General features: G+C 41.2%; 1 protein-coding gene across 6 annotated transcripts in view; it reads left to right on the top strand.

The window, feature by feature from the left end:
• The window catches only part of DUSP22 (dual specificity phosphatase 22), a 176611-nt gene extending 163922 nt beyond the window's left edge, over positions 1-12689 (top strand). For all 6 annotated transcript variants that reach the window (XM_039521403.1, XM_039521404.1, XM_039521407.1 and 3 more), the window contains 3 exons: positions 5104-5178; positions 7034-7205; positions 12010-12689. In XM_039521403.1, coding sequence (XP_039377337.1) covers positions 5104-5178; positions 7034-7205; positions 12010-12195 — 433 coding nt within the window. In that variant the 3' untranslated portion in view covers positions 12196-12689. The remainder of the gene's footprint in view (positions 1-5103; positions 5179-7033; positions 7206-12009) is intronic.
• The last annotated feature ends 446 nt before the right edge of the window (positions 12690-13135 follow it).

The raw sequence follows: 13135 nt of genomic DNA, 5'->3' as shown, positions 1-13135 counted from the left end.
TATGCCCCCTGTCAGCCACTCAGTCCCAGAGAAAGTCAGCTTCTTCAGAACCTATAGCAACCTCCTCCTAATCTACAGCCTCCCTCCTTTTTGGAACCCAGAGAGGAAGAGGAAACTAGAGAGGAACCCCTGAATATTTCCCCCACATATGTCTTCCTCTTCCCCAGAGGAGTCCATCGCCCCAGAGTAAACATTACCACCTCCTGAGGACTTTAAAGGTTTTCAAGACTTCCTTAGGAGGGTAGCTACATCTGTACAAACGCCCATTTTGAGAAGGGTTGCCCATCCCATTAATTAAGCCTTGCTTGAACCTGCAAAGATCCTTTGGCAGACGTTGGTCTCTATTCCACCTACTGCCAAATGAATGGACAGATGGTATCAGGTTCCCTAGCAAGAATTTGTGTATTTCTTCACTGACCCCATCCTAGACTCATTAGTGGCGACAGAAACAAAAGAACATTTGAGGCAGTCTCACCCTCAGGCTACCCTGAAGGATAGGGAGTGTAAGAGACTGGACCTATATAGCAAAAAGGCTTATATTACCACAAACCTTCAGATAACGGTGTCAAATTACCTGGCATTTTTGTCCAAATGCACCTTTATAAACTGCTCAGAAATTTCAAATTTATTTATTTTTTTGGACAAACTGCCTGAAGAATATAGGGATCAGCTTTTGGTCATTGTCTTCAAGGTCATCTCACTGCTTGAATGTCTGTCCAAGCTGCTATCAGCGTATCAGATCCCGCATCATGTTTGATGGGTACAGCCATCTCAATGAGAAACTCTTTTTGGTTGCAGGTCTCTGGCATTCCTAAACAATTAAAAATGCAATAGAAGATCTACCATTTGAAGGTGCTAAACTGTTTTCTCAGAAAACTGATGACACCATGCACATGTTGAAAGATTCTTGTCCATTGCTTTGTTTGTTGGGTGTTTATACCCCAATAACTAAAAGAGGAAGCAGTTTGAGGCCCAAAACACAGTACAGAACTTACTACCAGCAGAGATCTCAGGATGTCTCTAGAAGGAGATCTAAGCCGCTTAGATGTCCCCCATTGGCATCACAGGTTCCTCTCACAAGACTTTGTTCACTTTGAAGCAGTCATTTTGATATCTCGATGGATGACTGCATGCTGACCGTGTTTCATCTACTACATCCAGACCCTCCATTTTGGAAATGCTGTCTCTCTTTTATAGTGCACGGATGGAGATTACTTTGGACAAATAGGGGCTCAGCACAGTAAGAGGAGCATACGTTATCCAGTTCATGTCCCTCTCTTTCCACAACCTGCCTTCCTTGTCCCTTTTCAGGGACCCATCTCATGAGGTGGTTTTACATCAAGAAATACAGTTTCTATTGGAATTGGGGGCAAGAGAGGAAGTTCCTTATCAACACAGAGGGAAAGATTTCTATTTCTGCTACTTTCTGATTCCTAAAAAGAGAGGTCGCCTTCGGCCCGTTCTGGATTTAAGAAAGCCAAACCATTCTATCAAAAAGACAGTCAACTTGACATCTATTACCAATCTCTAAGAGAGGGATATGCTGCCCTTGACCTGCAGGATGCGTATTTTCACATGGCAATATATCTTGGCCACAGGAAGTATCTTTGATTCATGGAAAACAACATGCACTGCCCATACACTGTGCTGCCCGCCAGCCTATCCTTGGCCTAAGGGTATTTATCAAGTGTATGATGGTAGCAGCAGCTCACCTGCACCGTTTAGGAGTTAAAATATTTCCCTACCTGGACAGTAGGTTTGGTCAGGATCTCATAATCAAAAAAGCATTCTTGCCATCAGACATCTGTTCTTTTGTCTAGATTGAAAACTGAATGTAGAGGAATCCACGTTACAAGCAGTGCAGCAAGTACATTTCATAGGGGTAGATCTTGATGCCACAATTCCCATTGCTTACCTCCTGACAAACAAGTTCCAGTCCATGGCCTTTGTCCGAGATCCTCAATTCCAACCTGAGGACCACAGTGAATTCATGTCTAGAGTTGCTGGGTCACATGGCCTTGTGCACGTAAGTGGATTCAGCATGCCAGACTTTACCTCAAATGTGTGTAGACCTGGCTTCACTCAGCATATCATCCAGCAAACATTTTCTGGATATGCTGCTTTGTGTATCTGCCCAAGAGCTTCAGCCCCTGTTAACACCTCAGAATGTAGGCAGAGGGCTTCCATTCCTTCCACCAGGGATTGAGGGGCCTATCTGGGTCAACTTCAGGCTCAAGCACTTTGGACATCTAAGGAACTTTCATTCCATATAAATATGCTGGAACTTTGAGCTATTCTTTGGGACTGTGAGATGTTCGTTACCACCATCAGGTGGTTCAAGATCTTACCAACAACAACACTGCTGTGTTGTATCTGAACAAGCAGGGAGATGCAAGGTTGTCTCAGCTATGCCAGGAAGCGATCCACTTGTGGAACTTCTGTATAAAGACCAATATTTCACTAAATGCCTTTCACTTCTCAGGAGTGAGGAACTCTGTATTGCAGATTCCATCAGCAGATACCTCACAGATCATCACAAGTGGTCCATAAAAAGGCTATTCTGCAGCAGAACTTCCATTAGTGGGGTTATCCAATAATAGACCTCTTTGTAACAAACCTGAACAATAACGGCAGGAGGTTCTGTTCTAGGCATGTCACAGCCCAGGTTCTATTATTAATGTCTTTATTTTTCCCCTGTTTGGGACATCTGGTGCCCATGTTTTCTCCAGTCCCTCTGATTCCAAGGATGATAAGGAAACTAAGAGACAGAGAACCTTAATCCTCACAGCACTTGCCTGGCCAAGGCAGTACTAACACATGGACCTACAGCAACTCTCCATCCGGCCACCTATCTCTGCTTGAGAATTTCTTGTCTCAAAACCACGGCAAGTCACTGCACCCTAACCGACAATATCTTCACCTAAGTGGTGTTGATCTCTGGTTGGTCAATGAGGGGAAAGTCTGCTCCTGAGAAGTCCAAGCTGTTCTGGTGAACAGCAGAAAGGATTCCACAAGAGCCTTGTATGAAGCAAAATGGAAAAGGTTTTCAGTCTGGGCGGAATCACATCAATTATCTCCTGATAACACAGAGATTAGACATATTTGTCAGACTACGTTACTGCATCTGAAATCCTCTGGTCTCTCAGCTCTCTGCTGATCAGCAATTTCTGCAGTATGCCCACAAGTGGACAGGTTTTCAATCCCCTGGTACCCATATTTTTAAGGTTTCTTATCCATGTATACCCTCCAGAGTCTGAATACCAGTACCTTCATGAGACCTGAATTTTAATATTGTCCCTTTTGGTGAGACCCCTCTTTGAACCTTTGGCAACAACATCCCTGCTTCTGCTGTCAGTGAAAACGATGGGATGATTGGGAGGGCTTTGACATTTTACCTGCACTACACTGCACTCCTAGACTGTTTGTTGCCTATGCTGACAGGGTTAAAGGGCAACCTGTCACAGCCCAGCATATTTCATGCTGAATTTCAGATTGTACTGAGCTTTGGTATGATCTGGCAAACGTCTCTCTGCAAAGGAAAGGAGCCCACTCCACGAGGGTTCCTTCCATTTTGTTAGCCTTCTTGAGTAATGTAACGTTCCTTATAGCAGCCATTTGCAAAACAGCAATGTGGTCATCTGTGGCCAGATACTGTTACTCAAGGTTCATGAGAGGACACCAACTTCAGCCAGTTGGTGTTGCGATCTCTCTTCAAGTCATCTGATATCCACCAGCTGCAAGGAAACTGCTGGTGAATCACCTACAGTGGAATGTGTGTGTGCACAATCGCTCCACAGAGGAAAAAATGGTTACTTATCTGTACAGTAACTGTTGTTCTTTGAGATGTGCTGCGAGATTCTTCGACTCTCCCACCTTCCTCGCTACTTTGAGTTTTGCTTACCAGCTGTGCAAAGAAAGGGAGAAGGAGATGGCGATCGCACCCCTTTATACCCTTGGTTTGGTGCATGAGGATAGCAGGGGCGCATGTGCTGCCTGCTGGTATGGCTGGTAGAAGTCTCCGGCTGGAGTGTGTTGGGTGCACATACACCTACAGTGGAATGTACATGTGCACAACTCATCTTGAAGAACAGGGACTGTACAAGTAAGTAACTGGTTTTTTTTATGAAACATTTATATTGCAGTAGTGCCTAATGGCCACAACGAGGTTGGGCCACATTATGCTAGGTGCAGTACAAGCATATAAAAATGACCACCTACACTAAAGAACTTCCAGACATAATGAGTGGATGAGCCAAAGAAGTAGGCTGGGACTGGAGGCCTGAAAGACCAGGAAATAAATTGTAATAGGATGTGTGCAAATTCTTGGTGGTGGCGGGCCTACACTGTGGAGGGCTTTGAAAGTAAGGAGAAGTTTGTATTTCATGCAGTGGAAGAGAGGGAACCAATGGAGAGAGTCTTGAGTCGATTGCTGCAGGTGGAGTAATGAACCAAGAATGAAGATCTTAACAGCATTTTGGAAGGATTTGAGTTGGGGGAGGATGGAGTTTGGAGTTGTCAAAGCCAGAGAAGAGGAGACTACAGTAGTCAAAGTGTGAAGTGATCAAGGGCTGAACAAGACTTTTGTCAGTGTGATCAGAGAGAAAAGGTGGATCTTGGAAATATTGTGCAGGAAGAAGTGGCGAGATTTCGACGTGGCTGGATGAGCTCGGGTCGTTGTGATATCTGCTGTGACAGAGAAAGAGGAGGGAAGGGAGGTCTTTATGAAAAAAAATCAGGAGCTCTGTTTTGGCTGTGCTAAGTTTCAGTTGATGGCAGGACCGCCACAAGGAAATGTCAGAAAGACAAACGAACATAGCTGCTCGCCGGGAGGAAGGGAGGGAGATTTGTCAGTCATCAGCAGAAATATTTGTCAACGGTGACTGTAAGAGTGGGGCCTGAGATACCAAAGTTTCCATTCATATTTAAAATAAGGAATAATGAAGGCAACTGTGTAGTATCTGTTGGTTGCCTTTTTAATGTACTGTATTCTGGGAACAATATTAAGTGGCTTTTAAAATCTTTTTCCTCAGTTTTTTTTTCTCCCTTAGTTGTGATTTTACTAAAGCCAAGTGCTTTGTTTTTCCCTCTTGGTTCTGTTTTCAGGACAAGACATTTCAAAGAGAGCATCAAGTTTATCCATGAGTGCCGACTTAGAGGTGAGGGCTGTCTTGTTCACTGGTACGTATGTCAATTGTTTAAGAATATTCTTAATTTTTTCCCCTCCATTTTGTTGTCTTTTTTAAAGTCAGTAATAAATTAGCGTTGTCCACCCTTCTCTTTCTTTTTTAATAATAATACTTTTGCACTTATCTAGCACCTGACATCTGAGGATCCCCCGTCAAAATTAAAAACGCTCGTTAAGCCTTGCTTCACTGTGGCACAGAGTGGTTGAGTGGCTGCCGTAGTGCACAATGTGTCAGTGGCAGAGCCAGGAGTGAAATCCAGAGCTGCTGACTCCAGTCTCCCACTCGGACCTTGGGACTATCAGTTCCCTGTGTTATATTTTACCAATAGTGTTGCATCATCTATTTTTCTGATTAATGCTAGTCACCATTTTCTTCTCTCACATGCAGTTCCTGTAATCCTAATAATTTTATCAGTTCCTGTTGCAACTATTTTTTTTCTGCTTTATGGCTGCTGGAAATTTTCCTCTCAACAGAAACAGATATTTTAAGCTTCACTGAAGCATTCAAGTATCACAGCTGTTTCGAGCAGATTACTGATTAGAGAGGGAGTCCTGAGACATTAACTGCCTTCAAAGAGTTGGAACAGAGACAAGGAAAGCCCATCGTGGTTTTTCTTACTGTCATTGCTTGTGGTCCTTGTTCATTGCTGCAAAGTCTAGATATAGGTTCTGAAATGCTAGTTAGTCAGGTCTAGGACTTTGAGCACTGGGCTTGGAGGTAGGAACTCCAGCATTCTAATCCTGTTCTGCCATTGGCTCATTGTGTAGCTTTGAACAAGTCGAGTAACCTCTCTGCACCTCACTCTCTTCATATTTAAAATGGGGTTATTGACTTACTTCATGAGGGTGTTCTGAGACAGTTTTCTGATATTGTGCTTTATCATTTATATTCTTTGAAAGTGTTAAGTGCTAAGTGAGCAAATCTATAACTGTCACTCAAATGTATTCTTTATCTATAGTAATAACACCACTTTTCATCCAGAGCTGTCAAACCACTTGACAGTGGTAGGTTTGTCATTCTTCCAGTGTCACAGATGGTGAAACGGAGGCACTGAGAAATAAAGTCTCATGGCATGTCCGTGGCAGACCCAGAAATAGAACTGAGAACTCTGAGTCCTGTGCTCTAATTGTTCAACTCAGTCTGAAGGTTTAATGAATTAAAACTCAATCTCATTAAAATTAGAGCTCTGTATGTGCTTGAAAAGGCTACCTTCTTATTTCAAGACCCTATTCTGTATGGGGGGGGGTGTTTTATTTTTATGTCTGGATAACTCATATCTAGTTTAAGAAAAACAACAATACAAAATTGTTTTCACGCTTTCTCATGGAGGCTTTGTATTTGTTCTTTGTTTTAAAAAAACTCTCATCTGAACTGAATTTCAGTACAGCTCCTCTCTTGGGGTGCCCACACTGCATGCAGGTTTCAGAGTAGCAGCCGTGTTAGTCTATATCCACAAAAAGAAAAGGAGTACTTGTGGCACCTTAGAGACTTCATCGAATGCATAGAATGGAACATATAGTGAGGAGATATATATACATACAGAACATGAAAAGGTGGGAGTTGCCCTACCAACTCTAAGAGGCTAATTAAGAGAAAAAACTTTTGCAGTGATAATCAAGATTCACTCCTTTACATTTTAAGGTCCAGTACATAGACAACATAAAGATATCTCAATAGTTCTATAGGAACAGCCACCACAATGTGTTCATTACTTTAAACTCCTTAGTTTAGGTAATATATTTTACTCTGTAAAGTGCTGTGTAAATTTATGATGCTATATGAGATAATGAGCATATTTATTTTAAGACTTCATATTTTGTATCTATTTTGTCTCATTTCTGCTGCAGTCTCGCTGGAGTCTCCAGGAGCGTAACTTTGGTAGTTGCTTACATCATGACAATCACAGACTTTGGCTGGGAAGATGCATTGTCTATTGTACGAGCATCAAGATCCTGTGCCAATCCTAACATGGGCTTCCAAAGGCAGCTACAGGAGTTTGAAAAACATGATGTTGACCATGTAAGTGATTTTTTGTTGACCAATTTGTTTTCTTAAGACACAAAGTTTTGGACTTATCGTAACTTTAGAAGGTTAAAGGTTAGAAGATAAATGGCCCAGAATGCGGCAATAATTCAAATGTACAAGTGATGCTAATGTAAAAATTGTTTTTTCACATCTACCTAGGATGTTAAAGCAAGAAAAAATAGCTTTTCAAAGTAACAATGTTGTAAACAAAACCTGAGATCTGAAAGTCAAGCTGGGTTCTTGTCCTGGCTTATGCATCATCACCAGTAACACGTTTTGTACAACTGGAACTTAACTAACAATTGTGGGGATGATGCATGAACCAGAATGGAATCCAGCTCCTTCTTCTTGAGCTGGGTTGGTTCTGCAGGGCTAATGGGAGTTTAGAAAAATAGTAATAAGCTGTTCTTGTCAATAACATAAACAAATACAGCTGAACACACTCCGGGAACAGGTCTGTTGATTAAGGAGGTACTGTTTTTACATAATCGCTTTTCTGACCATAACTCCATTTTACATTGCTCAGCACGTTTTCTGTCTTCTCTACTTTCTCAACTCACTCTTTTAAAAGAAAGTAAATGATGTGGGGAGGTTGGTTTCATTTTTCTTCCAGGATTTCTTGCAGCAGAGAGCTGAGAAATTATTGTGGCATTTCAGGAATGCAGTTTTCAACTGTAAATATTTGTTTTTTGAAAATATTTAACTGAGTATTTCCTGGATCATTCAGAACTGATATTTAATGGGTGGGTAACTGACGTTTTAAGATACAATATAAAGGGACTTTCCAGATTGGTCTCCTTTCTCCCTTATATGAAGGTTTACAGTCATTTCAGATCTAATTGGACTGAGCTAATAACCCTAATTGTCATTGTATATGCAAATAACTTTGAGAAGAGAGTAACGTCTTTTTTTTTCATGTCACAATGGAAGGATGCAGCAGTTTCTTCACTGAAAGGAAGGCACTAGTCTACAAAAAGAAATGCTCACCTGTGGACATAGGTTGTAGCAAGCTATTGTATCTCTCAATCACAACTTTGGGGACCAGATCCTCAGCAGGCGTGAATCAGTGTATTTCTATGGATTTCAATGGAGCTTTGTCAATTTATACCAGCTGAAGATCTGGACCGGAGTTTTTAATTACAGCACCACTTGTCCACGGTAGTTCTATACAAAGTATATTGGGGTTTCAGGACATTTGATCCATTAGATTTGATCTTCTAGGCTTTTAGGCATTGACGATCATAACATGTTGTGTGTCATTGAAAAATGTCCCTTAGATGTGCATTAAGGACAGGAATGGTGTTCCTAGCCTCTGTTTGCCAGAAGCTGGAAATGAGCGACAAGGGATGGATCACTTGATGATTACCTGTTCTGTTCATTCTCTCTGGGGCACCTGGCATTGGCCACTGTCGGAAGACAGGATACTGGGCTAGATGGACCTTTGGTCTGACCCAGTAGGGCCATTCTTATGTTATGTTCTTATGTTAAGGTCTCATCTTTGATATGACCTCAATATAAATATATTTTGCTTATTCTGTATGTGTTTGATCCTGCAAGAGGCTGAGCACTAGGGTCCTGATCCAACAAAGCACTTAAGCATGTGCTCAACTTTTAAGAATGTGAGCAATCCCATTAAACCTTTACGCCTATTTGCGTGCTTCTGAGTCTGTGTTTAAGTGCTTTGCTGGGTCAGAGCGCAATTGCCTAGTTCCTTACAGGCTCGATCCCCATATAGTTACTAACTGAATGGATATCTCTACTCTAATATATTTCATACCCTTCCTAAACTTGCCAAACACTACACAGTTGACTAAGAAAGAGTCATGTGACCTAAAATAGTTTTGCTTTCATAGCTAATAAGTGATAGCAGGGCTTGGAGAGGGAAGGTGCTGCCTGCTAGCCTTGCTTTCCTCAGATGATTGACAGTAGTGGAGCTACAAAAGCAAGAAGAAAGAGTGGGAGCCACTTATTTTTTGAAGCCCCCACTCACCCACACCCAAACAGCTGAGCAGAGTAGGAGCTATTGTAATTGCTTCTGCACTGAGGCTTCACTGCCAGATTAGGTAAGTGGGAGAACAGTCAAGGCAGGAAGAAGGAGAGTCAGGTTAAAGAATTCGCACACATTTGTAATGTGCTTATTTGATACAGCAAGAGATTATAGGCCAGGTCATCAGCTGGCTGTAAATTGACATACCTCCATTGAAGTCACTGGAGCAATGCTGACTTGTACCTGCTGAGGAACTGGCCTTAGGTAAAATGTTGAATGCTTAAAATGCCTGGTTTAGCCCCTAATCCCACAGAGACTTATGCACATACTTAACTTGACACATGTGAGTAGCCCCATCAACATCAAACTAATCACATGCATAAATCTTTGCAGGATCAGGGTCTGAGGCTGTAGTTGTATCACACATTGTATCTGAGACTGCAATGGAATCTTTTTTTGGGGGGGGGCAGATGCATATTTTATAAAATGTTAAACATTTAAAAGTTTTCCTTCCCTTCTCCCTGCATCCAGCTAAAACATTTTAAAAGCACAGTAATGGACTTCCAGGTATATATTAAACAGCCTATATACTACACCCCTGAGCACTGGTGTGTTGAAACAAGAACATAAGAACGGTCATACTTGGTCAGACCAATGCTCAATCTAGCCCAGTATCCTGTCTTCCGATGGTGGCCAATGCCAGGTGCCCCAGAGGGAATGAACAGAACAGAACAATCATCAAGTGATGCATCCCCGGTCATCCGCTCCCAGCTTCTGGCAGGTCAGAGGTTTGGGGACACCCAGAATATGGGGTTGTGTCCCTGACCATCTTGGCAATAGCCTTTGATGGACCTATCCTCCATGGACTTATCTAATTCTTTTTTTTAACCAGTTATACTTTTGGCCTTCAGAGCATCCCTGGCAATCAGTATATCATGTGTGTAAAGAAGTACTTTCTTATGTTTGCTTTAAACCTGCTGCCTATTAATTTCCTTGGGTGACCCCTTGTTCTTGTGTTATAAAGGGGTAAATAACACTTCCTTATTCACTTTCTCCACACCATTCATGATTTTATAGACCTCTATCATAGGCCCCCTTAATCGTCTCTTTTCCAAGCTGAGCAGTCCCAGTCTTTTTAATTTCTCCTCATATGGAAGCTGTTCCATACCCTGATCATTTTTGTTGCCCTTCTCTGTACTTTTTCCAGTTCTAATACATCCTTTTTGAGATGAGGCGACCAGAACTGTACCCAGTGTTTAAGGTGTGGGTGTACAATGGATGTATATAGTGGCATTATGATGTTTTGTGTATTATTTTCTATCCTTTTCCTTATGGTTCCTAACATTCTAACTTTTCATCATAGTTTTTTTGACGGCTGCTGCACATTGAGCAGATATTTTCAGAGAACTATCCACACAAACTCTAAACTTTTCCTTGAGTGGTAACAGCTAGATTAGACCCCATCATTTTGTAGGTATAGTTGTGATTGTTTTCCAGTGTGAATTATTTTTTATTTATCAACATTGAATTTCATTTGCCATTTTGTTGCCCAGTCAACCAGTTTAGTGAGATTTCTTGGTAACTCTTCGCAGTCAGCTTTGGACCTAACTATCTTGAGTCATTTTGTATCATCTGCAAACTTTGCCACCTCACTGTTTGCCCCTTTTTTCCAGATCATTTATGAATATGTTGAACAGTACTGATGCGAGTACAGATTCTTGGGAAACTCTGCTATTTGCCTCTCTCCACTGCGAAAACTGACCACTTATTCCTACCCTTTGTTTCTTATCTTTTAACCAGTTACTGATCCATTATAGGACCTTCTTTCTTATCGCATGACTGCTTACAATGTTTAAGAGCCTTTGGTGTGGGATCTTGTCAAAGGTTTTCTGAAAGTCCAAGTACACTACACTAACTGGCTCATCCTTGTCCGCATGTTTGTTGACAGCCTCAAAGAAATCTTAGATTGGTGAGGCATGATTTCCCTTTTCAAAAACCATGTTGACTCTTCCCCAATATGATGTGTTCATGTTTGTGTCTGATAATTCTGTTCTTTACTATAGTTTCAAGCAATTTGTCTGGTAATGAAACTAGGCTTACTGGCCTCTAATTGCCAGGATCGTCTCTGGAGCCTTTCTTGAAAATCGTTACATTAGCTGTCCTCCAATAATCTGGTACAGAGGCTGATTTAAGCAATAGGTTACATACCTCAGTTAGTAGTTCTGCAACTTCATATCTGAGTTCCTTCAGAACTCTTGGGTGAATACTATCAGTTTCATTTATTCCAAAACCACCTCTGACACTTCATTCTGGACAAGGACACTATGAATGTGAATAGTTCCATAATTTACCTTTGTGCCACGTGGCATTTAAATTGGAAAAAATGGCCATTACTTTGCTAGTTCTTCCACCCAAAGTGTGCTTGAATTTGTGGACAGGCATGTGCTGTTGGAGTACCTGATTCCAAATTTAGAGCCCAAGTCAGCAAAGACTTATGTATGTGTGTAACATTTTAAGCGTATGAGTGGTCCCATTGACTTCAATGGGACGATAACTATGCTTAGTCACACGTGTTTAAGTGCTTTGCTGTTTCAAAGCCACAAAGTGCAGTATTTGGGGCACTCTTCTTTAGAGAATCAGGGTTAGACTATAAAAGGTTTAAACGATGTGATTTAGAAATTATTTTGACTCCTTTAATGTTCTTGAAAAGTTGTTATTTACTATTAAAGATACTGTGGTGTAAGAGGAGTATTATTTCTGCATCTGGTTTGTGTTAATAATTAGCATATCTACTATGTTTAACTTCTCCAGTTCAGGCAGTGGCTGAAGGAAGAATATGGAGAAAATTCTTTGCAGGATGAGCAAGAAGCCAAAATTCTTCTGAGTAAATATAAAGAGCAGGCAATGACGCAACCAGGTCCCGGCGGGAGACAGTGGAATAATAACTTTTCCTCACTGCCTTCCCTGTCATACAACAACTACACAACAGAGACCTAATCACTCCAGACTGGATTCATTTTCTTTTTTCCTTTGACCTGTTTAAAAACAGATGTCACCAGTGTCCCCTCCACTCTCTACGGAAGTCATGCGAGCTGTACCCTTGCGGAATACTTGATGAAAATATTATACCGCGTGTGTGTGTTTGACACAATTTTACAGTTTTATGTAACACCACTCTCTGTAAGCTTCTCTCTTGAGAGGCACCCCTTATGTCAGGTTGTCACTGCCCTCAGACTCCACCCCCTTTATAATATGTGCCTCTCTAAAACACACTCATGTGCGCATGATAACATTGTCTCCAAAGAATGAGCTTCCAAAGTGTGTGAGCACTTATGTATTTTTTGCTTGTGCTGCGGGTTGCTGTTTGACCTTAGCTACCTCAAAAATGCTGTTCTTGTCACTGAGGTTGTAAATGCAACTTTGAAAATTGCCTCGATTTTACACTTGATGAACGCAAACTGTGTGTGTCATAAAAAAAATTATTTGAGAGGTTTCTGGCTTTCATTTAAATTATTAAAAATTAAGATTAAGTAGGAAGATTCAAGATGCGTGAATTCCATCTATTTTGCCAATTTAAAACCAGTGGTCAAATTTGTCAGAGTGCACATGTAAGCAACATTTTAACCCAGAGTAAAAAAAACTGGAGGCTATATTCTGCTTCTGGTTATCCTGGTGTAAATCTGGAATAGCTCAGTTGACTTAGTTGGAATTATTCTGGATTTACAACAATGTAACTCTAAACAAGTTAATGAAGTTGTTTCAGATTTACACTGGTGTTATGATGAGGAGAATTGGATACAATGTCCTTACTTTTAGTCTTTGATTCAGAGCAAACAGAGGTATCATTTAAAGATTCCAGAACAGAGAAGGATGCTCTCCCAACCTGCAAGGACATTTCAAGAGAATTAAGCTGTTTTCAATATACAGTGCATGCTGA

The sequence above is a fragment of the Mauremys reevesii genome, linkage group 2 (genome assembly GCF_016161935.1).
Source record: "Mauremys reevesii isolate NIE-2019 linkage group 2, ASM1616193v1, whole genome shotgun sequence".
Lineage (NCBI taxonomy): Eukaryota > Metazoa > Chordata > Testudines > Geoemydidae > Mauremys > Mauremys reevesii.
The sequence above is the reverse complement of the archived record's forward strand: the minus strand, read 5'-3'. Positions and strand labels throughout refer to the sequence as shown.